The sequence below is a fragment of the Entelurus aequoreus genome, linkage group LG06 (assembly GCF_033978785.1).
Source record: "Entelurus aequoreus isolate RoL-2023_Sb linkage group LG06, RoL_Eaeq_v1.1, whole genome shotgun sequence".
In the NCBI taxonomy this organism is placed as follows: domain Eukaryota; kingdom Metazoa; phylum Chordata; class Actinopteri; order Syngnathiformes; family Syngnathidae; genus Entelurus; species Entelurus aequoreus.
This window is the reverse complement of record NC_084736.1, coordinates 67,758,023-67,783,860: the sequence shown is the minus strand read 5'-3', so window position 1 is coordinate 67,783,860 and position 25,838 is coordinate 67,758,023. Positions and strand designations below refer to the sequence as shown.

Sequence of the window (25,838 nt, the reverse complement as noted above, 5' to 3'; positions counted from 1 at the left end):
AGAAATAGTATTAGTAGAAACCTCATATACACTTTATATTTTAATTACAGCAAATGTTTTTCATGGAAAATGAAAAATAAAAACATTGTTTCTAAACAGATCATTTATTTGATGCATTATTATTAGTTCCAGATAATGAAAAAATTATGTATTTCTTAGAATGCTTTACTTTAACTATTTAAAATTGAGGTCATGTGTGTTAAATTTGAGTGTTGGTATAGTATTTGTTAGTATTTAAGCCAAAACCTTTATTCAACATGACAAATGATTCCTGTTATTTGGCTATAATGAATTTAATTCCACTTTCTGTAATTTCAATTCAATAACCTGTGGGGTGAAACCAATTGAATTCAAATTCTTCAAATTAATTCAATTGAAATTCCAAATTTGGAAGTTTGCACAAGCCTGATAACTACGCTCATATGAATCACCTGTGTGGTCATTCCAGTCATCCTGATCTGCTTTCCTCTTCTCCCCAAATCGACCTCCTTTCTGAATTTTCTTCAGAGTCTTCTTGTCCGTCTTGGCCTTCCGCCTCTGCTCAGATCGTCCTTCCTCCTGTTGAGCATGGATGGCTTCTTTTTCTGCCACCTAACAGACAGCCCGAGGATGGTCATGATATAAGGCAGCAACAAGACTATTTATATAATTTGCATCAAACCTTCGCCCGTTGCTCATTAAGCCTGTTCAGCCGAGTCTCGGTTTTCTGAACTGCAACATCCCAGTCAACCAAAGAACCTGAGTAATCAGACAAGTCGTGAAGATGTGCTTACTTGTTAACACACGTGGGGGAGCTCACCTTCTACTCTCTCAAAAGTGAGCAGGACTTCACACACATGTTCTGGGTAGTCTGAGCTACATTGGACCGCTCTGTGAAGAGCTTTTCGACAATGGGCAGAATCTCCATAAGCTCTGCAGAGAAAGCAATAAAAGGATGATGCAATCATAGCAAGCAAGAAGTGAGGTTTAGTTAATCAGTTTTAATGCCTGACAGACCTTTCCAGGTTATAATACTCCAGCCACATGTTGGCAAATTTGGCATTCCCTTTTGTCATGATGCTGTCCCACAGTTCTCTGGCTTTTTGGATGTTCTTACAATGCAGGGCCTGGGAGGACAACGACGACTTTAATCCTGATCCAGACTAGGGCTGCACAATTAATCAAATTCAAACCACGATCACAACTGCCACAATTAAATGAGGGAGATTGTCTGTGATATTAACACTTAAAAAGCAGGTTCCACTGCATATCAAATCAAGCACTTTTAGTCGCGCAACAGAAAAGTAACAGCGGCACGTCTTGAAGCCCTGCCAGAAGCTATTATGTATGCGCACAGAGCCCCATGACCACGCCAACCACCTCACCAGCCGGCATTATCAAACCTTTCACAGGCTGCTGCAGTGAGTCGCCTCGATTCACTTCCGTGGAGTCTAACGCGGCGTGCGTAAAAGGTCGAACTGCTGTTATTAGGTGGTGACAGGCCTGGACGCCTGCACAACACACTGCTCTGCTTCTCTCCTTGAAGTCGCACTAGCATGACTAACAGCTAGCCATCGTTCAGAATAGACCCTGGGGACACTTTTCTGGCGAGACGTGCTCCCCATTAGAATTCATGCACCCCCAGCATCTGCTTATGTGTATGAATCAGGGAAAGCAGAAATGTAATTGCACATAAAATGACAAATACTATTGTTACACTAAATATGCTATATTTTTGTATTTTGTCATTTTTTTATACATGTTTCACACTACAAATAATGATTACCGTAATTTCCGGACTATAAGCCGCTACTTTTTCCCCTCGTTCTGGTCCCTGCGGCTTATACAAGGGTGCGGCTTATTTACGGCCTGTTGTTCTCCGATACCGACGAAGAGGATTTCGGTGGTTTTAGTACGCAGGAGGAAGACGATGACACAATGATTAAAGACTGACTTTTCATATACCGGTAGGCTGGTTATTTTGATAACGTACAGGCGAGCACTTTGTATTACTTTGCACCGTTGTATTATTTGTACTCTGCACGAATGCTGTTCGCCATGTCAAAGATGTGAAAGTTTGATTGAATGATTGAAAGATTTATTGTTAATAAATGGGACGCTTTGCGTTCCCAAACAGTCATCTCTGTCCCGACAATCCCCTCCGTGGTAGCAGGAACCCCTATATACTACGCTAATTACACATCAAAACCCTGCGGCTTATAGTCGGGTGCGGCTTATATATGGAGCAATCTGTATTTTCCCCTAAATTTAGCTGGTGCGGCTTATAGTCAGGTGCGGCTTATAGTCCGGAAATTACGGTAGGTGAAGCTGAGGTGTCTAAATGACGACGCGCGGGTCACCTGCCGAACGTTGCTGTTTAACGGCCCGTAAAAAAGTCAAAAATGGATAAATAGAGCTTAAGACATCATGTAATGAAAAAAAGCTGAAATTCTAACACTAATTATGGGCAAAAACACAATTATAAATTATGAATAACTTTTCTTTTAGCCCTTTTATTAAGACTATTTCATAAAAAATTACATGCTCATGTCACATTTACATGCCCCTCCCACCTCCAGAACCCCATTACACTAACAACTGCCCACCCTTGGGAAACACTATGTTTCACCTAGCACAACATGGTTTTAATACTGGTAAAAATAATCGTGCAGCCCTAATCCAGACTAACACACAGTGGTCTTATTTGTCAAACACTTCAAACAGAAAAAGCATAATTTTAAGGGGTTCTTCTTTTCAAAGTAAGTGTCATAGTACCTCTATCCTTGCCCAAATCTGCATAATGTTACAGGAAGGGTCTCCACTTTCACCAAATCCTGCAGTGTCATGACACAATGAATCAGACTGGAATTGAGTTGTAATGAAACCAACGGAACATTGTGAATGAGAATCCCCCTACTTTGTTCGACGTCTTGTTTCATGTAGTCCAGACAGCGAGTAAACGCTCCTCGTAGCTCCTCCAACTCTTTACTCGACTCTGTGAGAAGCCGTCAGCGGAGGAACAATGGCTGAATTAAACGCTTTCCAAACACAAAGACAAATGATGGCTTCATCTGATGCTGCTCTCACCTTGGCTGAAATCCACACGTCTCCTCAGGTAGTCGAGGTAAGCCTGCCAGATCTCCACATAATCCGTAGCTTGAATGAAGCCCGCATTCAGCGCCTTTTCAAACACATCTGGAAACGGGGTATCATTCAGTAACTTCACTGACATGTTAAAAGTGCTGCAATTGGTCACAAAGTTTACCTGAGACAGTTTGATGGCTTCCCCCGTGCCTTTCTACAGCTTGCAGGTAGCTCTTCCACAGACTCATAGTCCATGGGCAGTTTCTGACAGCACGATCATGAGCAGGCAGAACTAAGTCTTTGATTTTCAGTTGACGGTCCTGGAGAAGCCAAAGAAAAAATAATAAGTGTTAACCTTTAACAGTAGTTTTAATCATAGTCTTTTAACAAAAAAAAATACTTTTAGTCTAATTTTAGTTATCTAAATTGATTTTGTTTTTGTCGACTAAATTTCACAACATTTTCGTCAGCTAAAATTACAGTATAGGCAGTTGATTAAAATATTAAGTATAAAAGAGAAGACATTTTCAAAATTTCGTTGAAAGTACCTTTATTTAGGCTACCTGCAAAGTATTTGTTTAACACCAACGTATAATGAGTTTATGTTTAAGAATGATGCAGTCATTAATTTTTTGCTCCACATGTCAATGAATATCTTTCAGACATTTTTTTGTTTTTTTGCTATTTCAGCTTCATAAAGTTTGTGTATCAGATTTTAGCATTTTCATTTGCTTTGGAACAGTCAGCTTTCTATAAGTGTTTCTAGCAATTGAATAAAGTTGGCCAATTTGACATTAGTAACAGGTTATCGTGTTCTCTTGGTTTGCTGTAGAGTCTTATAGATTACGTTTACACCGCAGGCCAAAGTGAACAAAATCGGATTTTTTTCGAAATCTGAATTTTCCAGCAGACTGTTTAGTTTACAAGTAAAATGTGATCTCTATCAGACACCAGTATAATCAAATGTGACCCAATGTGTCAATTGCATTTGCAGTTCGATAAAGTAAAAACAAAAGAAGTTGACCGAAAAAATCATAGTTGGTGTCCAGTGTAAACATAGAAAAGAGTTAATTGGCATTGTTTGCTGTTCTTTGCACCATGTGATTCACTGTTGTCACCTAAATCCTTCTCTAACTGTAATGTCAATATTTTGTCAGAGCAACAACTATGATTTGTAAAACGTGTCATTTCTAATCACTTGATTAGCACAGTAAAGGTGTGTAAACTTAGCAAAGCAGAGCTGTTGCTCATAGAGTACCAATAATTAAAGTATTATGCTAGTATTAGCTTTGGCCAACTTACAGTTGTGGAGATGTGATGACTCTCTCCTGCTGTTAGCTTTAAAGGTGAAGTCTGTCCCGAGCCCCCAGCTGTACATACATTAGTATGTGTAAGTTGTTATATATATATATATATATATATATATATATATATATATATATATATATATACATACATACATATATTTTTTAAAGCATCTGATTGGATCTCCTTTATCACTCACTCCCAGCACAATACGTATGCTGTTAAAAAACTGTGATCAGATATATTACAAAACTGTCCCACCCATCTACTCAACGAAATCAAATGATTGGATTTTATATCTGTGAACATTTCCGTCTCGTTTTTATTTGTTGACTAAACTCTGTTAATTTTGTTATCAATTTAGTCAAATTGTATTTGTTTTGATACGTTCTCGTCCTATTTTAGTTAGGGGAAAATAGGTTGCTGACAATAACAGATGAAAATTACTAGTAAACAAAATTAACACGAAAGCAAACGTTTTTTTCATTGGCAGTAAAACGAACATTTGACTGAATGTTAATTTATTTGATGATTAAATGATTTTTCATTTAAAGCTTGACCAATACTTACAAGATATGTTGTGTATTTTGTCCACATGTCTGGAACCAGGCAGTTCTCCGCCAGAGTTCTCTCATAGGTTATCTGGATTCGTGCTGGGTCCCCCACCTTCATCTCAAAGTCAATGTAGGCCTGATACTCGGCCAGTTTAGGCGTCTCTGCTACCAGCTGCAACAAGACAAACGTACAAAGTTTTTACCCTCTTTCATCAATGATCCAACTTCTCCATATGCTTTTATTGAATTTCCATGACGGAAATCAATTATTTTGTGTTAATGGTACCACCAAAAACGAATTATCGTAACATTTAGGTCTACATCTAGAATATATGGTACCTCTCTAAAACAAAAAAAACACCACACAGACACACTTAGATATGTCATTTTTCGGTTCTAAAATATTTAGTCTTTACTTCTGCTCCATCCCACAGCTTCACGTATAAAACCATTTGGTGGACAAATGGCGGTTTAATCTTTTGTCAAACAGCACTACCTATGACGTTTGTAGAGAGACTAATGACAGTAAGCGCAGAGCGAACCCAAAAGCACAGACATAGGAACACTTGCTCTCACTAGTTACTTTTTGCTGCAATCTGGCTCTGCGGGAACATGAGGGCAAAAAGACCCCTTGTGTCGATGTATGACTTGAATGAGTAGTGTGAATTTGTTAAGATACTAACGACAGTAAGCTCAGAGCAAGCCCAAAAGCACAGACATGGGCACACTTGTTCTCACCACAGTTACATTTCGCCGCAACCTGGCTGTACAGGGTCATGGCGGCAAAAAGACAGCTAGTGTCCTCGGTTGACTTGAATGTGTAGAATAAAATCCCTTTTTTAGTGCCCACAATATCTCGGTTTTGAGGACATTATTTTTTACAGAAACGTCCAAAGTTGTCTCCTTTGTTACCGTGGAAAGTGAAACTATTAGTATTGTTGACGGTCGTCCAGCATCAGGGTTCATAAACTCACCAATGGGTATTGTGCTGACAGCAACTGTATTACTGTTTAGTGCTATTTTCCCCTTCAAGTGGGAACGCTGCCTCTCCAATATTGAAATGTTTTAAAACACAGTTTGCATTTAGTAAGTCTTGAGTCAGTGTCTTTTGCCAGCCAATATTTGTGTTTATCCTTAAAAATCCATGTTAGTGAAACTGCACTTTGCTTGCATCTTTTCAGCATTGCCACTTCGCTAGCAGAAGTAACGAGCGAGTGGGTGTGCCTGTCGTTCGTAGGCGCTTGATGAAAATGTAGATATATTTCCATGACTTTTCCACTATTTCTACGAAAAATATTATTTTCCATTAATTTTCCAAAGCCTGGAAATTGCGTTTTAAAATTCCATGGCCTTTCCAGGTTTTTCATTACCTGAAGAACCCTGAGAGTAAAAAGCATTAAGAACCGCATTCAGATGGTCCAGGAAGTGTTGTGTAAATAAAGCAAGTATGGATTCTCAATGGAACTTGCTTACTTACTAGTGACTCTTCAAAAGGCCTGCACTTTTCTTTCTGCTGCAAAGCATTTTTGTATTGATGCAAGACTGTCTCAGGTGCCCCATCTTCAGACCATTCCTCATACTCTGCATATGTTGCCTCCATGTCTAGGGAAAAGACACTTTTAATGCCACATATATCACACAAACACTTACATTATTAAAATAGGCTTTCAAAAAACTTCCACTATTGGCTTAAAATCAAATCAAAAAGTTTCGCAGCAAAATAATTTCTTACTGAATTACAGTGGATTGCTTGGTTTTTGTAAGCACCTAGTAGGTTTGGTTCCTAACAACATGTTTTCGCATAATTGTCTGTGTTATCTTACATCCAAACAACAAACTACTGTGTTTGCCTGTGTATCATTCCACAAAATCGAGTGACCAAAAAAAGAATCCCACACGTTGGTGACTCAAGTCTTTTCATGTTATTAATACACTGCATAAGTCCAACTGTGTTCGTAGAGTACTTTATTATAAAAACGGTAATTATTTATACAATGTGCTTTGTATTACAGTTGTACCTCAACTTAAGAGTGTCCCCAAGTGTTTTGAGATAAGAGCTGTCTCTTAGCCAATTGTTACTTTTTAAGTTGCAAGCAAAACTCTGAGTTACAAACATCCCCGCCATTAGTTGGCATAGTAAATGTCGCAGTGAATCCCGTGAAACTCTGTCCAAAACATCTAGTTTTACTCGCTAGCTTCAACATAACTTTATTTTTCAACCATTGTAAGAAAGAATTAGTGTGAAGGACAGGGGAAGAAGAAGTGGGTGATATTTATTGAATTTAAAAAAGAAATCATCAAAAACATGACCGAGCGTGTCGCCAACTTGGCGAAGCAATTCAAGCGTTTCCATTAACCCTAGAAATGCGCAAAACCTAAATATTGCAATGAGAAATTGGTAATGAAAACACCCATTTTCCAAAAAAGCTCTCATATATCATTAAAACATTTGTACGCTCTCACGAGGTGATTTTTCAAACGTTTCGCTATTAAACACTTTTTTCGCATTTACAGGGAACCTACACACATAACCGGCAGGGCGCCTATGCAGGACAACTGGGCAGACGGGTCGTCTTGGTCTCGCTTCCGATTGGTTAGCCGGGGGGACTAAGGCGGCACCGAGCCATCTCGCAGGTACCTTCCTGGCAATAGAGGCCGACTCACAGGCTCAAAGACACCCACATGCCCGAACAATGTCGAGGGGGTCCTTGAATCCACAATACGTCTGAATTCCTCGTTCACAATTCTCTCTCAAAAATCCTTTATTCGTGGCTAAGGCTGCAGCTAACGATTATTTTTCTATCGATTAATCTATAGATTATTTTTTCGATTAATCGGTTAATCTATAGATTATTTTTTCGATTAATCTATAGATTATTTTTCCTTTTACCGATTATTTTTTTATTCAAAATGAAGATGAAAAAATAAATGTAAGCCCGTTTTTTCAAAAGGCATGGCTTTTATTTACAAAAAAAAAGAAGTATGGCCACTCAGTCAACATTGACAACAACATGACTAAATATTCTGTAACAATGTAAACATTTAAAACTTTTAACATTTAACAAAATTAAAAGTAGCTTATATGCTTTTTAATGTGCAAATATAAAAGTCAACATCCAGTGCAAATCTTAATATTCTGCAATAGTATAAGCATTTCAAAAGTAAAAGTATTGCTTATTTTGCTTTAAAATGTGCAAAAATAAAGATAAACATCCAATACAAAAAAGTGCAAAACGAAATATTCTGTAACAACAGTGTAAACATTTCAACAAAAGTGAAAGTATTGCTTATTTGCTAAAATGTGCAAAAATAAAGATAAACATCCAATACAAAAAAGTGCCAATCTAAATATTCTGGAGCACTGTAAACATTAAGTATTGCTTTTAAAATGTGCAAAATAAACATCCAGTCCAACACAGTACACAATAACCAATTCTACTCATTCCAGTGAGTGACTAACAGTTGTAATGAAGAAAGGTTAGCATGTCTACTTGCTTTGGTTCTTTTCTTGTTTACAATATTCCCAGCAGCTGAAAATAGGCGCTCAGAAGGGGTCGATGTGGCTGGAACTGAGAGCTAATTAGCCTTCACCTCAAGCCAGGACTGCGAGCGAGCTGAGCTGCAGTTTAAGTTTCTAGAAGGTCAACGGGCTCATAGTGATGTTACTAGTAGTTGACTGGGAGGTGTTTATTATCATTTGGGGACAGTCCGCTGCCTGATGCTCACCTGCTAAACACCTATCTGCTCCACGCTGAAGCGCTGACTACATGCGCTCTGAATACGCACTGCTGATTGGCTGGTAATGCTTCGTGTGTACCAATCAGATGGTTGTGTGGGTGGGACAATGCTGCGTGTGTACCAATCAGATGGTTGTGTGGGTGGGACAATGCTGCGTGCTGAGACAGAGGCAGACGGAGCAAAGCAGCTTGTTAAGACTTTTGCTTTAGCTTAGAAACTCGTTCGGTACACCCCCGTACCGAACCGAAAGCCCCGTACCGAAACGGTTCAATACAAAACACGTACCGTTACACCCCTAGCAGATACAAATGACACATTCATGTTTTTGTGTAATGATGACAACGTATGCTCACGCGGACGATTGACTAGTTGATGGTTTTCTTTTCAAATGTTCGTTCATAGCCGTTGTGCTGCTATGATAGGCCATTTCCGCTCGACACAGTGTGCATACAACAACATTATTAGGCCGTTTATTGAAATACTCCCACACTTTTGACCCCTTTTGGAATGCTTTTCCCCCCTCGCTCGCACCGCTCGCATCGTCTTCTTTGATCGTCTGCTTTGCGCTTCGCCATGACGGTAGTGTGACGTCATTATGCGACGCGTCGACGCACAAAAACGGCGTCGACGTATTTACGTAACCGATGACGTCGACTACGTCGACGCGTCGTTTCAGCCTTATTCGTGGCCACGTAAGGACGTTGGCGTTGAGCAATCACCTGCTGCCTTCATCTTCTATTGAGAATCGCTGCAACAGCAGTGGCTGCAATTGGAATCTCACCTCCAAAACAATAGAACCGCAAAGCGTCTATCTTCCTCAAAGTGGAGTCTCGTAGGACGAGTTTTTACGGCTCATGACGCAATACACCCTTTAATAGAATCATCTACAAGTCGCAAATGTACTTTGTCGAAATGTTTTAAATATAGCTTTGAATTTGAGGAAAAACTGCAATGGAAACACAGCTACTACTAGTCTGCACTATAATGAAGCAGAATGAGTCTAATGCCAGCAAAGAATATTAAAATATTAAAACGGCAGAAATGTATCCATGGAAATATGGAGAAGCTGCTGATGGTATGTTTGACGAAGAAACAGCCCGAAGGAGATACAGTAGAAGTCCACTCTCCAAGGTAAATGCTGTACATTATTATTAAATTACTCAATAAAACTACTGTAGTTGTTAGTAGTACTTTCTATTATATAGGGCTCGTAAGGCCACGTGATTTCGCAATGCATTGCGGGTGCCGGGTAGCCATTTTTTGCTGGATGTAGGTTTTGTTTACTTGGCTGTACTGTACCCACAATAATGTCAGAGAGAGCAGCAAACTGGATTAAAATAGATCATACGAACACAGAAACTAAGGGACTGCACAAAAACAAACTGTATCCTATTCAAAAGGCTTGCTACCTCAAAAAAAATAGGTTTAATTGGTGGAACTGATCCATATTAGCACGTCCAATAGACTAGAGATTTGAACAAGCTGCCACCGTTGTTGAAGCCAAACTTTTTCTGTATTTCGTCAATGGAGTCAGTTTTATTACCGGTGAAGAATTTCCAAATGCAAAGTCTGTTAAGGCTCGTTGTCCCTTGTTAAAATTGTGCATAATCTACAGCTTTCATCTCTAATGTGTCCAAGATGGAGTGAGGGTGCCCTGCCTCATTTCATAAGCAGGTTTCTCTTAAAGAATAAGCCCAGTATTATTTTTAAATACTTTAAATCACTGTGCGACAGCTCCAAAAATAATACTCATTAATTTTTTGTGCTTACCCAAAACTAAAAGTAAACAGACAATATGCTTTTTTCCAAAATACTATACTTTGTTTGTCACCCGCAGCTAGCTGCTTGGCTAACGCTAACAGCCTACTAAATGCTACGTGTGTACGGTAACTGAATAAAACATGCTTTGAGCCAACTTTACCAGTGTGAAAATGCCATCAACACACTATCATGTACCAGGTCATGGCGTTAAAAGCCATGTTTGATTGTCTCATTGCTGCTTTCTAGGCTATTCACATTCTCTTTATTAGCTTCATTACCCAACTTCCTTTGGCTTACTTTCACGCTTCAAATGAGAAAAATCACACCAAATCCTTTTTGTCTCCTAAAGCAATCACGACCACGATTGTGGCAGCTAATGATGCCGCACGTTAACGCCATGCTTTGAACTGTTAAAAAATTTTTTAAAAAGAGACTTAAATACAGTCTTGTATTAAGCCATGTAAATAAGCTATTCAGAGTCCAGAAAGACCCCCAAAGCAATGTGTTTCCATGTCACACTTTCAAGCTGTATTGTTTTGTACAATATTTCTAATATAAAAGTTTTAGTTTTTTTTAAAAGGCAGGTTACATTTCAAAATTTCGCCATTTAAGGGGGCGAAGCACTAATTAAATAATTTTCAAATATTTTCAAAGGGCGACGTTGATTTGACATACTACTGTTTTGAGTTAAGAGCTCTGTCACAGAACAAATAGAGCTTGTAAGGTGAGGTACTACTGAGATAATTTTGAGTGATAGGAGCGGACAAATACTTTTTTTTTTCGTATGATTCAAGTTAGTCTGACCTTCCTGAACGGGTTACCGGTACTAAAAAAACTAAGGTACAACTGTAGTTTTTAACGGTGCGGTTAATTTATGGATTTTTCTTCGCTGACGGCCATAATGTTTTGCATTCAACAAATAGTTTTCATGTAAAAACTAAGGTACAACTATAGTTTTTTTTCAGGCTGAGCCAGCAGTTGTACCCTGCACAAACCAGAATGTTGCTCATTCTACACCAACCCATCTGGAGTGAGAAGAGGGCATCCTTACCCATTAAAGGAATGGCCAGCTGGCGGTTAAACAATGTATGGATGCGCTGCAGTTGCTTGTTCAGCAGCTCTTGTTCGTCATGGTTGGGAATCCTGCCAGGGGGAGGCTGAAAGGAACAACAATAGAAGGATGGAACAAAATGATTCTAAATAAAAGTGAGTGGAGTAAGTGATAATCCAAACGCATATATGATGAAACTTTGTATATATAATAATAAAATTATAAAGTGGGTAATAGCTGATAAAAAAGACTTAAAATGGTGTCTAAATAAAGAGAACACAGACCTGCACAGTGGTCAAAATGGCGTTCTCAAACTCTCGGTACGCCTCCCACACCGTCTGCCCCTTAGTCATGTGGAGCCCGACAGCAGTGAGGGCTCTCTCAAAGATGGCTCTCACGCTTTCGATGCCACCTGGTGATCCCATACCACCAATAGAATACTGGGCAAACTCAAGCCAGATATCTGGGCCTAAAAAACAAGAAGCAGTTTGTTACGACTGCGTCGCAGCCAAATAGCCGCTCCCAGGTTCGCTATACTCACAGATGTAATCTTTTATAGCCCGCTCGAAAAGTTCGTTGACTTTTTCTCGGTTTGGTTCTTCCTCGGTCAGGCGGATCTCATCTTTGAGCCAATCTAGCCAGATCTCTGTGGGAATCAATAGAAAAAACTCAGGTGCTGCGATCCATTTATTTATGTGAATGCAAGCCTGCAAGTGGATATACACCAACCTTCTGTGAGAGGGAAAAGTTCGCTCATCTTCTGCCTTGCTTTTCGCAGGCGAACAAGCTCCCCCGCCTGCTTCAGTAGCTTGATGAGATCAACGTGGCAGTTGTAGTCAAAGGCATTGATCGACAGCTGGGGGTGGGGGGAGAAAATTAATGTAAACTGTATTTAGAGATGGACACGACTCCCATTTAGTTGGGGCTATTCAGATTTCGAGTAAATTTTCAGGATGAACCTAAATTTCATTAAACTGAAGAGCAATGACACATTTCCTGCTAAACATTTTCACTTTCTAAATGCTTATTCATGACAGCTGTGAAACCATTTTTTTATTTTCCTAAAAGTCCCACATTTACAAGAATTACCCATTTTCCAGAACATTTTTTCCCATTCAAATAAAATATATATATTTTTTTTTAATCCGTATTTCGAACATTTCTCAACCGTTTCAAACCATTCCACTCATCATCTCGCACTTTTCAAATCCCCTACTATAGTAGTAACTTGATTATTAGATTTCTAATAAAAGTGAAGTATTTGTGTGCGTAAAATATGGGTGCATGTAGTACAGCACAGATGTCAAACTCAAAGCTTGTGGGACAGATCTGGCCCGCCACATCATATTTAATGGCCCGCAAACATTTTTTAAAATGTGTCAATAAAATACCGTAGTAATTTCTTAATAAATGTATTTGTTTTTTTCCATTTTGACGTAAAAACTATATGTACTGCATGAAACTATATACCTTTTTACCTGTAATAGCAAGGTTTTCCGCAGCGCTTTGTTGTTGCCTTAACAACAAAGAGCCACCGCCTAAACTAAAGTCTTAATGTAGTAGAATTTCTGACCTTTGACCTATAGTTCATGTCTGTCAAAAATGTATGCTCATTTTGATTTCTCTTCCTCTTCTGTGGGACAAAAGTGAATTTTAAGTCATACCAACCTGTCTACAGAATGTGTTGACTGTCTAAAGGATTCGAGTTGTTATGGAACAGATAGGAAAAACAACAAGACATTGACGCACTCGATAAGGAACAATGACGCACAACAGACATATAAAAAATGGCAGAAGACCGGAACTCGACAGTGATTTTGGCTTGTGTGTGTCTTGTTGGCTCCGGAGTAACATGTGGTCTGTCTGCACGGCCAACTCAATTCAACCTGCACTTCTGATAATGGGTAAATACATTTGTTGTACTAAACTAATTTTGTTGCCTGTTTAAGCTTCGGACAATCCACTACACAAATTGGCGTCACGAACAGTATGGTTTAGAAGCTACAGGTCGACAGCCGCTCCCGCTCTCTCAGTCAGGAAGACAGTGTGCTGCACGCGCGCATAACAAGGTAAGCGTTTTGCTTAAAGTGTAAACATTTTCTGCCTGGAGAGAGCCGGATCGATAAGACTAATTGCTGAATCTATTTTTGATAAAAGATAGGTTTAGTCAGGTTCTCCAAAAACAACCTGGAATGGGGTAAATTATGGTTGGATTGAGTTGTTTTATATGTGATCATTTGTCTGTGTGTTTGTTGAAAACTTGTGATTTCTTGTTTTTAACATAAGGGGATTGTTGATAGAATTTTGGTGGTTTGGAGTGTAGAAGCATAGACGATGTGAGACGAAAAATTTATTTTAACCTCTTCATCCTCTGTCGTTGTTGGCAGAGGATGCTTTTTTCTGAAAGTACATTAAGTTAGCCGGAGTTGGACACAGCGAAATTTAAGGCAAGGTTGGCTAAACTGGTGTGACATTTGACCCACACAAATTTATGACATCTATGAAGGTCCTACGTATCTGTCTATGTGGAAGCTGCAGCCGGGTAAAAAGCCTGATATAAGGTGATCGTTCAGTGACTCCGGTAAAGGAGATCAACTGAGCCAAGTTGTCACGAATTTGGAAATTTGCTGCAGTATAGATGGATAGAGTTAAGGGCTCCATATGGTAGAGCCTTGGTGAAACTATATGGACTGACCAGACACGATGTACTGTAGGATTGGGGGGTGATTCCTGGTGATTCTACAGCGCCTTAGGCTGTTATCCGTGTTGGTCAGGAAGGAAAAGCAGGGTTTGCTCCGCTAAACGGGTTAATCGCCGTTATATGAGTAAGAATGACCTGCGTGTGTGTGTTATGAGAGGGCCGATTCCACAAAAGCACGCGTGCATTAGTTGTTTATATTGGTCCGGACCAGGGGGGCGTGGGTTGTGGGATAAAAATGTGTGTTTTTTAAATTTATATATATATATCTGCATAATTTAATAACTTTTGTGTAGCACCTGGTTTCTTATCTGGTTTAATTCCCCCCTTCCTTTTCCTCCCCCCCTCTCGCAACCTCCCTTCACGCTTTTTCTCACAGCCCCGCTATCTGTAAAAGTTTGGAAATTGTCTAAAATGTGTGTGCGTGTGAGAAAGTAGACAAAGTTTACGTACAGAAAACATATTGAGTGTATGATCTATCCATTTAATTATCTTATTCCGCTCTCGGAGGTTGGATCGCGGGGGCAGCAGCCTAAACAGGGAAGTCCAGAATACCCTCCTTAAACTTGACTATTTGTCCATCTAAGAGTGAATGATAAATGTTGTTCTTATTATTAAGGTTCTGATATGATACAGCTGTGCTTCTGGATGACAAAAATAGTTGTCTATTGCATTTACTTTTAACTGTGCTGGTAAATTCTCTGTGTGAGTGACTGTGTGACGCATATAAAGAAAAAAAAAGAGAAAAAAAAGGAGTCTCAGCTGGAAGACATTTTGAGATAAGAGTGTGTGCGTGTGGCGAGGCTGTGTGAGTGTCAGCTGTACGAGGCGTGGGCCGAAGAGGTGTGACAATGTTAGGATAGCATTGAGCTAGGATAGCATTGAGCTAGGTTAGCATTGTGTTAGCATAGCATTGAGCTAGGTTAGCATTGTGTTAGCAAAAGTTTGCTTACTGAGGCATAGTAAGGCTAAGTTAGCATCTAGCTTGGCATTACTAAGTGTGGTTGAACAGTTATTCTCGGTCTGTAGAGTGTGCTAGTAGTAGGTGCTTGCTAAGTCCAGTAAAATAATAGATATATGGAAAATTACACGTTTAAATATCAATAAATAAATACGGATTGTGGGACACTGAAACATTGTTTAATTCATCATTCATTTATATGTCTAGTATACTTTTTTTTTTGGTACAGCCTTGTTGCTTATCTGATCCATCCAGTTTCTGTGTGGAAGTTGAGACAAACACACACGCACGAACATCATAGATTAGGACACATTGTAACTTTGAATTAATAGTTATACAACAAATAAATTAATAATATTGAATTTAAATTTGATAAAGATAAATTGATCATACATTGACATTTTAATTTTTTTTAGGAATAAACACACAATAAAATAAAAGTTAAATTTATATTCTAATACATCTAACGGCATCTGTGAAACATAGAGTCTGAAGAAGTACAGATAAGAGCCACTCAGCGCCATTGTCAAAACAAAACGTAGAGAAGCATTAAACAAATTCTAATCAGAAGGAAGACACACCAAAATATGAGAACTTAAGTAAACAGACAGCAAGTAAACCAGAAATAATAATGTAAATAAATAACAAAGAAAGCAAATTTCTATGTGACATTGGTGCATGTAGAATTACAAATAGAGAATAAAACTAAATGGAAATAACTGTCTGCAAGATGAGCATGACGTCATGAATTGTGCTCGGGTTAGTAATAGATAGATAGATAGACAGATAAAACGTTATTGATTCCTTCAGGAGAGTTCCCTCAGGAAGAAGAAGTAAAAAGTAAACAGTAACTAATAAGGGTATAAATGGAAACAGAATAGAAAAATATTACAAGGAGAATAAAAATAGAACAGTAAAATAAGAGAAACTAGGCATTAACGACCATGATATAAAAAAGTATTGCACTGTTATTGTTTTGCATTCCCTGTCATCCTAGCCCCCCACCCCCCAAAGAGGAGTTGTACAGTGTAATGATGTATGAGACTAAGGATTTTTTATAGGCTAAACCAGTAGTTCTCAAAGGAGGATATGGTGTTTCCGCCCGGACAAAAAAGGGAGGTACTTGAAGGTATGCCAAGGGGTACCTGAGATTTTAAATATTTTAAAATAGCGACAATTCAAAATCCTTTATAAATATAATTATAGAAGAATAATTCTTCAACAAAATAAATATTTAGAATTAAGTTCACGAGCCCAGATGGATCTTTATTACAATATCCAAAGAAGGTTGATGATTGATTATATGTATAGAAATCTTTATTATAATTTAATCACTTGTTTAATTTTTAAAACGTTTTAGTTATTCTTATAATTTTTTGTCCAAATAAGTCAAGTAAAACCACAACAAATGAGCAATATGGTGCACTGTTATACAATTTAATAAATCAGAAAATGATGACATTATGCTGTATTTTATTTCTTTAGTTTACTGGGAAAAAAGGTTGAAAACCACTGCCCTAAATCATATCTAAAGCTAAAATTATTTTATAAGACTGATTATTTTGGATATTGTGTTTGTATTGTGAGAGAAGGAAAGAAAGTGAGAGAGAGAGGAAGAGAGAGCAGGTGAAAAAACAGAATGAGGGTGAAGAGGATGGTTTGAGAAAATATGGGAAAAGGATGTTTATAACCTTACGTTATGTGAATGGTTTCTAGGAGAACAGAAAATAGAAACATTGTGTGAAGTGTAAGGAAGAGATGGATACAGGATGTTGTTTGTAAAGGAAAACAAAAGTGAAGAAAAGATGAGAAAGTGACAAATGAAGGTATTCATAAATGGTATGCTGTTGATTGTGGTTAGCTGCAAGTTTGTTTATTTTTGTTTGTTTAGTTGTTTAAGTGAAATGGGAAGAAATCAATAGGAATAATTACATGCAAAATGGAATAAAACTATGAGTGTGATAGATAATGAATGAGTAAATGAAATAAGTTTATTTTGGTCATATAATCAACCATCAACCAATTTGTGTGAGCAGTTTAACAGTAAATTAGACATATTAACAATCATACACATTTACACACAGAAAAGAAAAGAAAAAAGAATGACCGAAAAAAGAATAGGCGGAAGCCAAAGCTTATATTGGCCTATGATATACAATTACTGAACATTAAATTACCTGGAACATCAACGTTAAAAGATGAAAGTAATTGTTACTATATTTTATAATGTTCAAAAAACTTTACCTTTCAAGGGTCTCCAAAACCATAACAAAAAACTACATGTGTTCAGCTCATCACTGAGGATGGTACATTATTTAAACTCCTAAAACTGAAATACATTTGTGTTTTTATTTTATTTTACTTGACCTATTTCAAAAATCAATATCCCCCGTAAATGAAGTGAAGTGAATTATATTTATATAGCGCTTTTTCTCAAGTGACTCAAAGCGCTTTACATAGTGAAACCCAATATCTAAGTTACATTTAAACCAGTGTGGGTGTCACTGGGAGCAGGTGGGTAAAGTGTCTTGCCCAAGGACACAATGGCAGTGACTAGGATGGCGGGAGCGGGGATCGAACCTGCAACCCTCAAGTTGCTGGCACGGCCGCTCTACCAACCGAGCTATACCGCCCACAAATGATAGTTTTCTCCTCATAATGTAAACAAGCTAAGAATACAAACTGGAAGGCTGTTGTTCTTTACTCGGAAACATAATTGCCATTGTTTTAAAATTAAATTATCTGAACATTTAACACATTATGACTTATAAAAAATAGATTGGTATGATCATAACAATAATGCTTTGTGTAATATTGAAATGAGCCTTTTAAGTTTAAGTATTGGGTCTATATTTCTTCTATAAACATTTCCCCAAACTTCAAAACAATATTACATATGGAAAAATAAATGAATAATATAACATGTGCAGACATTTCTTATTCAGCATGTGTTTAACTTTATACCGAATAGCAATGGATTTGGATATTTTTCTTTAATATGTTCAATATGCGGCTTCCAACATATTAATGATCAATTATTATTCTCAAGAAGTTAGTTCATATACTCTGTCAAGTTACTCTTTCTGGTAAAGATTTAGTCTTATTAATTTCTACATATTGAGATCTATTACTTAAAATAACTACTTAACCACTGTTGTGAAACACCTTTCTAATTTATGGGAGTATTGGGATAGGATTGAGGAAGATGTCTGCTGTGGTGGTGGTTAGTTTGGAAATTACTTTAATAAAAGTAACTTTAAAGTGCAGTCTGACATTTTAGTTTGGAGTAATTTATAGTTTTATTTGGACATTGCAGTGCACCATACCATGCGCCCGGGAATCGTTTTTGGTGATTTGGCTCCAGAGTTTTTTGTGGTCTTTGGTGTGACTCGGCCGGAGTTTTGAGCTTGCGACCTGCCGATCTCAGGGCGGACACTCTAACCACTAGGCCACTGAGATGAAGGAGGCAAACCATATCTCAACAGCTTTCAGTTAGCTATAGATTTTGAGAGTATAATGCAAATAACTATAACTTTACAACTGTTTGCTGTGAATAGTGTTAATAATTACAAATAACAGCCTACATTAATAATTAGAATAAGAGCCGATATGTAAAGTGTTAAAAAGAGGAGAAGTGTGATTAGGGCTGGCGCCTAGAGCATGGCCTTGTGTGTTTTGTTGTGACTAGGTTGGATAACATGTCGGAGACAGGCAAGGAAAGGATAGGCAGCTTTGTTTGTGTGGCGTTTTTCATGCAACAAAGTGAAATGAAAGAAAATAAAAGCAAAATTAAAATGCAGACAATAAAAATAAACACAGTGCGGACGTTAAAAGTTAAAAGATTTAGCTGAAAGATAAGGAGAAACGTGAATAAAAACATTCTTTTGTTTTGGAGAATATCACGCACAGCGGGAGGTCAGAGTGCAAGCATGACAGCTTGCTCGCGCCTACTGATAGACAAATGATAGTTTAAATTAACTTATAGATAATCTTTAAGTGAATTAAAAGGGTACTTAAATACACATGAAGTAGTACGTATAATCTTTGAATTAAGGTTATTGATTAGCAATTAATGGGATAGTTAAGACTGTAATTTTAAAACGTGATATGCAAAATTGAACTAACCGAGAGGATATGAAAACGATGGGTGTACATGTTTTGAGTTCCAAATTCTGGAGGAAAAAAAACCTCAACAAAACGTAAAACCATACAGACGGACTTGGGTGGTAGCCACGGTTGTGCTAGGTCAAGCGAGGGTGGAAAGGATGTGCAGCCGGGGGACTGCCAGCTTCTCTGAACAAGACAAGCTCCAAAGTTGTAGCCAGAACATGCTCACAAAAAATACAGGTGTGACAGCAGGACGAACAGCAGGATACAAACAGACCCCTGCTGGACATAAGTGTCAACGGACAATGTTCAACGCAATCTTTGAAGCATTCCTTTGTGGTCAACCTGCACACACCTTGTAATGACCTGCTTACGAACTGTGCCCTGACAATTCAATACCGCACAGAAGGAACTTCCTGATGTTGCCTGACAGCACGACATCAGCTGACAACTACTGGGGACGCCCCCCAGGAACGAATGGAAGACGGGGACTGCTCCAACTGTCCTAGCACTGGCTGACGGAGGTGCGTCCGTGTGTCCTGCCACCCAAACCGCCAAAGTGTATGAACACCAATTAGACGACTCATAATAGGAGCCTTTTGACTCTTATATATGGTGGCACTCAAGGTATGGCCGCTCATGTGAACTATCCTTACAACAATTAGAATGGTGTAAGATGGACAACTAATGACCCACATTGTTCCCTCTGTCCTGCCTACGAAACCAAAAATTTAGGTCAAATGATAAAACAGAGCGTAGCTGCCGCTGATTGAACCGATACGCTAATACCACATTTTCAATTATTTCGGTTGTCTGTTAAAAACATAGCTATTGGTTACAATTTGGACATTCCTGCTGTAGGCTACAAGGAGCTAGCAGCTACACAACAGCTGAGCTAAAACAAAATTTAAGCATATCAAATATTTATAGTTGCTTATTACATACACAAAGTCGCAGAGAGACAGAAGTCTGTAGAAAGTATTCAGTAACAAACGTGTCCGCATTATTAAACTTTCTACCACAGGAAACATACTGAACAAATACAGCAGTTACTGTCAGACTCTAATCCGGATTACCTTGTCTAGCAGAGACATGGTTAAAACCCACAACAACTTTCGTTCTAATTAATGTCCCGGGGGACAAGATTACAGAAACGACAGATCGAGTGACAAAGGGGGGAGGAATTATGATTTATGAAAGGGAAAACATTAAAAGTAGATCAATTTGAGTATGTTGAAATTAAAATTACATTTTCCTCAGAAATGTATTTCAAGGTAATTGTAGTATACCGACCGACCACAGCTAAAGACATTTTTCTTGATTCATTTTCAGACATCCTCAAACAGCATAGTATGAAAGAAGTAACGTCATGGAGGACGTTAATCTGGACTGGTTAAATAAAACACGTAGAAAGAAACTTAAGGATATTATAAACGGCTTCTACATGATACAAATGATAAGCAGCCCTATACTAGAATTACAATTGGATGACAAAAATGAAAGAGAACATCTGTAAATACACAAATACAAAACCAGAAAGAAGAGTGTAAAATAAAAATACCATTGGATTAATAAAACAATTTGGATTCTAATAAAGACATGAGGACTCAGCTCTCATAAGAGTAATTATAACAGGTCTGAATACAGATCGTATGATTTTAAAAGTTTGGAGGAACAAAGTTACAATATTTATGCGGAAGTCTAAGGCTGACTTTCACTTAAAATTAATCAAAGCTGCAAAAGGGAACAATAGAGAGTTATGGAAAACCAGATACAAACTTACGGAAAGAGAGCAAACAAGAAACAACACTATAACATTAAATATCAATGGCGCTATTATCGCAGACAGTCTGGACATAAGTAATAATTTTAATGAACATTTCATCCAGTCTGTACAAACCCTGAATAAAAAATCCCTCAAAATCAGTGCAAATAATTGTCATTTATTCAGGATGGACTAATTTTAGAATTAACTAATGAAACAAAGTTTAACAAAATCTTCACTGCATTATCAGACTCACGATCTAGATATATATATATATGGGTTGGACACTATCTTCCTAAAAACATATAAGGATTGTATTATTGCTCGTATAACAACGATTGATAAATAAATCAATAACGGAAAACACTTTCCCTACCAAGTCGAGAAACTGCTACTATAATTAAATCCATAAAGCAGGAAATAAAGAAGACCAGAACATGTACAGACCAATTAGCCTTCTCCACGTTATAACAAAAGGAATAGAAAATTTGAAATTAAGAAGTGGCTTTGGAGCAATCAAGGCTGCTCACACGGTCACTAAGATGGGCATTATGTTGACACATCAATTTAATGAGTATTATATTTATCCATGAGAGCATTTTTGTTGTAAATTGTGAGGTATGGCTGTTAAAATCTTGGTTGTTTTTACGAATGATGACAGATGTGAACAAGAGCATGTATTGTCTTTGTGTGATGATGTAAATAAGGTGTGTTTGTATTGTATGTTAAGTATGTGTCCATGAAGGGGCATTTGGTGACTTTTCTTATGATTGATTACATGCTACAGTATGATTATTTTTGATTAATTATTGATTATTATGAATGTATATATTTATTATGATTAATTAGTGTCATAATTTGATTGCTTGATTTTTGGATCCCTTTAATTTAGGTAGCCAGGGACTGCAGATGGAAAGTAGCTATTTAGATATAATCTGGTACAGAACATATCTGTTTCTGAACTTAATGTTTCTGTGCATTGTCCCATCATAGATAGACTAAATTAAATACAACTATTTAGTGAATTATTGAGGCCACAATAATTCACTAGGTGTTGTAAAATATCAAAGTACTATTGCAAAAGCGAACAGTGACCTCAAACATGACCTATCCTCCGCCTCTGTTCTTGTTGCGCTTGACTATCAGCTGTCTTTTCTTTTTCTTGGATGTTTCTGAAACTACTAATACTACTACTACTACTACTATTACTATTACTACGACTAACACTGTCCCTGTGAGAGGGACAGAGGGGGGAGGTGAGTTTGGATTGGGTCAAGTTTGAGCGTGTTGAGGTTTTATTTAATCGATATGATCAATCCGGCACAAGGATAAAGGAACGTAATGATTTAGATTGACAATTGCAGTGGTTGGCGAAAGCAACCCCAACCTCAAAGGAGGGTGCCAATTCAGTAATTAAATGTTTTGTGAATGATCTAATATCCCGACATGGTTTCCCCAAAAAGATTAGGTCAAACAACGGCACCTATTTTAAGAAAACAGGTTAATCTTCTTCAGTCACAAGATCAGCACTTCTCAGGACCAGCAGCTTCCTAGGAAGGTGGAAAGACCATGAGACCAAAATGGTAAGTTTGCAAAATGTAGAATTTGTGTGCCAGTTCCTCTGTGCAGATTTGAGGATGAAAGCAGCCACTCCAGATTCCCTTGCACTCGCTAAGAGGGGCACGGTCAAAGCCAATCCAGGACCAACACCCGATACTTGACTGGAAGGAACCGAGAGGAGAGACAACACCTTGCCAGCGATGGCGAGAACAACTAAGGTTGCCAGCCAATGGGTCCACCGGGACTCCAGCAGCTGTGGAAAGAAGTGTCGGGAGTGCCGAAGCAGCGAGGAGGCCTGAAGCAAGCCGAGGGCCTGGACCAAAGCCCCACGCCCCATACTCTGCCCCAGCCTTCCCCAAAGCCCCCACAGCTCCAATTCTACCTGATTTTTCCCCAATTTCGGCCAGCACGCACATGCCATTGCACAGTCTGCCCAATGGACTGAACCACACCCCAAGAAGAGACAGAGACAGACTGTTTGAGTGGATCTCTTTCTTCACCAGGGCAGCCGAAAGCCCAACGAGGTGTCGGCAGGCCATCAGCCTGAGGCACCACCGAGCCATCTATACGAGCACTAATCGAACATGGACTCATACGAAATTCAGTTGTGTGTTCAAAATCAATTGATAATTAACAATATTGGTAACTACATTCATTGCAAATGCCGGGAAAACTATTTTTGCAAATGTCTTACAGTCATAAGTCTATATACATTCACGGGGAAAAATATTTTTGCAAATGTCTTACAGTCATAAGTCTATATACATTCATCTATTTATGTTCAATGATGTTCATGATCAAAGTATTTGTTATTCCTTTACTAAATCAAAGGGTAGGCCACTAATTGTGTTCTGTGAGATGGTTTTACTGCAGGCTGGTAACAGCGATCGCTCTGAAGGAGGGTCATAGACGGAATTTTTGCCTCGTATAAAAACATTGAGGTTTTTGCCTCTATCTGCGGTAGAGATTTAATTTAGTGGTCTATATCAGAAATTGTTTTGGTCCAGGGTCTTAAGACCCTGGAAGGCGGGTATGTAGTAGAATTTCTGACCTTTGACCTATAGTTCATGTCTGTCAAAAATGTATGCTCATTTTGATTTCTCTTCCTCTTCTGTGGGACAAAAGTGAATTTTAAGTCATGCCAACCTGTCTACAGAATGTGTTGACTGTCTAAAGGATTCGAGTTGTTATGGAACAGATAGGAAAAACAACAAGACATTGACACACTCGATAAGGAACAATGACGCACAACAGACATATAAAAAATGGCAGAAGACCGGAACTCGACAGTGATTTTGGCTTGTGTGTGTCTTGTTGGCTCCGGAGTAACATGTGGTCTGTCTGCACGGCCAACTCAATTCAACCTGCACTTCTGATAATGGGTAAATAAATTTGTTGTACTAAACTACTTTTGTTGCCTGTTTAAGCTTCGGACAATCCACTACATTAACAAGCTGCTCCGCTTAGTTCTGTCTCTGCCTCTGTCAGTACGTCTCAGCAGCACCCAGCATTGTCCCACCCACAGAACCATCTGATTGGTTACACGCAGAGCGGTAACACCCAATCAGCAGTGCTTATTCAGAGCGCATGTAACAGCCAATCAGCAGTGTGTATTCAGAGCGCATGGAGTCAGTGCTCCTGCGTTGTGGTGAGCAGATAGGTGTTTAGCAGGTAAGCATCAGGCTGCGGACTCTCCCCAAATTATAATAAACACTTCCCAGTCAACTACAAGTAACATCGCTATGAGCCCGTTGACGTTCTAGAAACGTAAACGGCAGCTCAACTCGCTCACAGTCCTTGAGGTAAAGGCTAATTAGCTTTAAGCGTAATGTTAGCTCACTGTGCGGTGTGTGTGTGCGTGCGTGTGCCCCACATGAAACGGACAGCAAAGCCCTATCTGTCTGAGAGAAAGACAAGCATTATTGACCTACAGTTAACAACGAAGTTATTTCACTTTACCTTTTTCTGTGTTGATTGAACTGTCTTGAAGCAGCAAAAAACAGCATTATGTTAGAAGAAGAGTTTCCTGAAGCTGTCTCTGATAGTTTATATATTAATGTAACTACATCATAAAGCCTACATATACTCCATGGTGTTCAGGGATGAATAGTCTCTCCTATTGCTATTGTACTATTTTTCAGCTATAGTTACATTAATCATTAGTAATGTAGCAACCTAGTTTTGAAGGGCAGGGTCCCTGCTACCACATGTTGAAAAAAATATAACATTTACATAATAAAAATTAACTACAGGCTTCCCAAATGCTGTAATAAATTAAGCATGAGTTGAGCATATGTCGTCAGCATGTGGCCCCACTTTTAACTCTTTTTTTCAAACGCTTATTGCAAACGCTTACTTACAGTAAGTCATAAATTTGACTTATTAAGTAATTTTTTTGTCATTATTTTGACTCAGTAAGTCATTATTTTGTCATATTTTTGACTTATTAAATTACTAAGTCAAAATATTGACTTACTAAGTCATAACAATTACATACTTAGTATCTCAGGTAACTAAGACTGTTTTGTGTATTGTTTTTACTTTACGGAAAAAATATAGAGATATATATAGTATATCGGCATTCAGCATATGGAGCGGAAAACACAACCAAAAATTGTAGGCTTCGTCACACGACAAAGCCGGCCTAACCTCACCACAGTCTGTAGTCTACTGCCCCCCCAGGCTGTGGTGGCAGCGATGAGATGGAGACGTGATGGCGACAGGCCGAGTTACGCTGTTCCTTACACCCACCCACCCCCTTCCCCCTGGAGAGACACTACCTTAACTAACACATTTTCTGGGGGAAACACTGAATAGTATCCAATACTGCAACAAATATTACAGTGTTTTCCAGACTATAAACTGCTACTTTTTTCCCAAGCATTGAACCCTGCGGCTTATAAAACGGTGCGGTTAATTTATGTATTTTTATTCGCTAACGGCCGTTATGTTTTGCATTAAACAAATAGTTTTCATGTATCACCAACAGAGACACTAAAAAGATGTTATTGTTTGTGCTATGGTGCCATATTTTGGACAAGTTCGCTCACTGCAGGTGGTGCTGGTTAAAAACGTATTTCCTGTTTCGCTTCTTAAACCAGAAGTAAAATCATCAATAGTTTCTGCTCAAAAGGATTCTTAATTCATCGCTCCACGCAACGTTTGTAAGTTTTACAATATAACGCCCATATTTTACTGACTATAAAGGCACACCAGATTATAAGGCACACTGCCGATGAACAAGTCGGTTTTGGGGGTATTTTATTTTTATTTAT

At 38.4% G+C, this 25,838-nt stretch overlaps 1 protein-coding gene across 1 annotated transcript in view; it reads right to left on the bottom strand.

Moving 5' to 3' along the window:
* sart3 (spliceosome associated factor 3, U4/U6 recycling protein) overlaps positions 1–25,838 on the bottom strand; it is a 45,071-nt gene that overhangs the window by 14,734 nt on the left and 4,499 nt on the right. Inside the window, exons 2-15 of the mRNA XM_062051296.1 lie at positions 12,202–12,328; positions 12,014–12,118; positions 11,757–11,941; positions 11,473–11,578; positions 6,400–6,524; positions 4,939–5,094; positions 3,245–3,383; positions 3,067–3,174; positions 2,897–2,974; positions 2,755–2,813; positions 997–1,106; positions 800–912; positions 662–738; positions 432–591 (exon numbers count right to left, since the gene is read on the bottom strand). Coding sequence (XP_061907280.1) covers positions 432–591; positions 662–738; positions 800–912; positions 997–1,106; positions 2,755–2,813; positions 2,897–2,974; positions 3,067–3,174; positions 3,245–3,383; positions 4,939–5,094; positions 6,400–6,524; positions 11,473–11,578; positions 11,757–11,941; positions 12,014–12,118; positions 12,202–12,328 — 1,648 coding nt within the window. The remainder of the gene's footprint in view (positions 1–431; positions 592–661; positions 739–799; positions 913–996; positions 1,107–2,754; positions 2,814–2,896; positions 2,975–3,066; positions 3,175–3,244; positions 3,384–4,938; positions 5,095–6,399; positions 6,525–11,472; positions 11,579–11,756; positions 11,942–12,013; positions 12,119–12,201; positions 12,329–25,838) is intronic.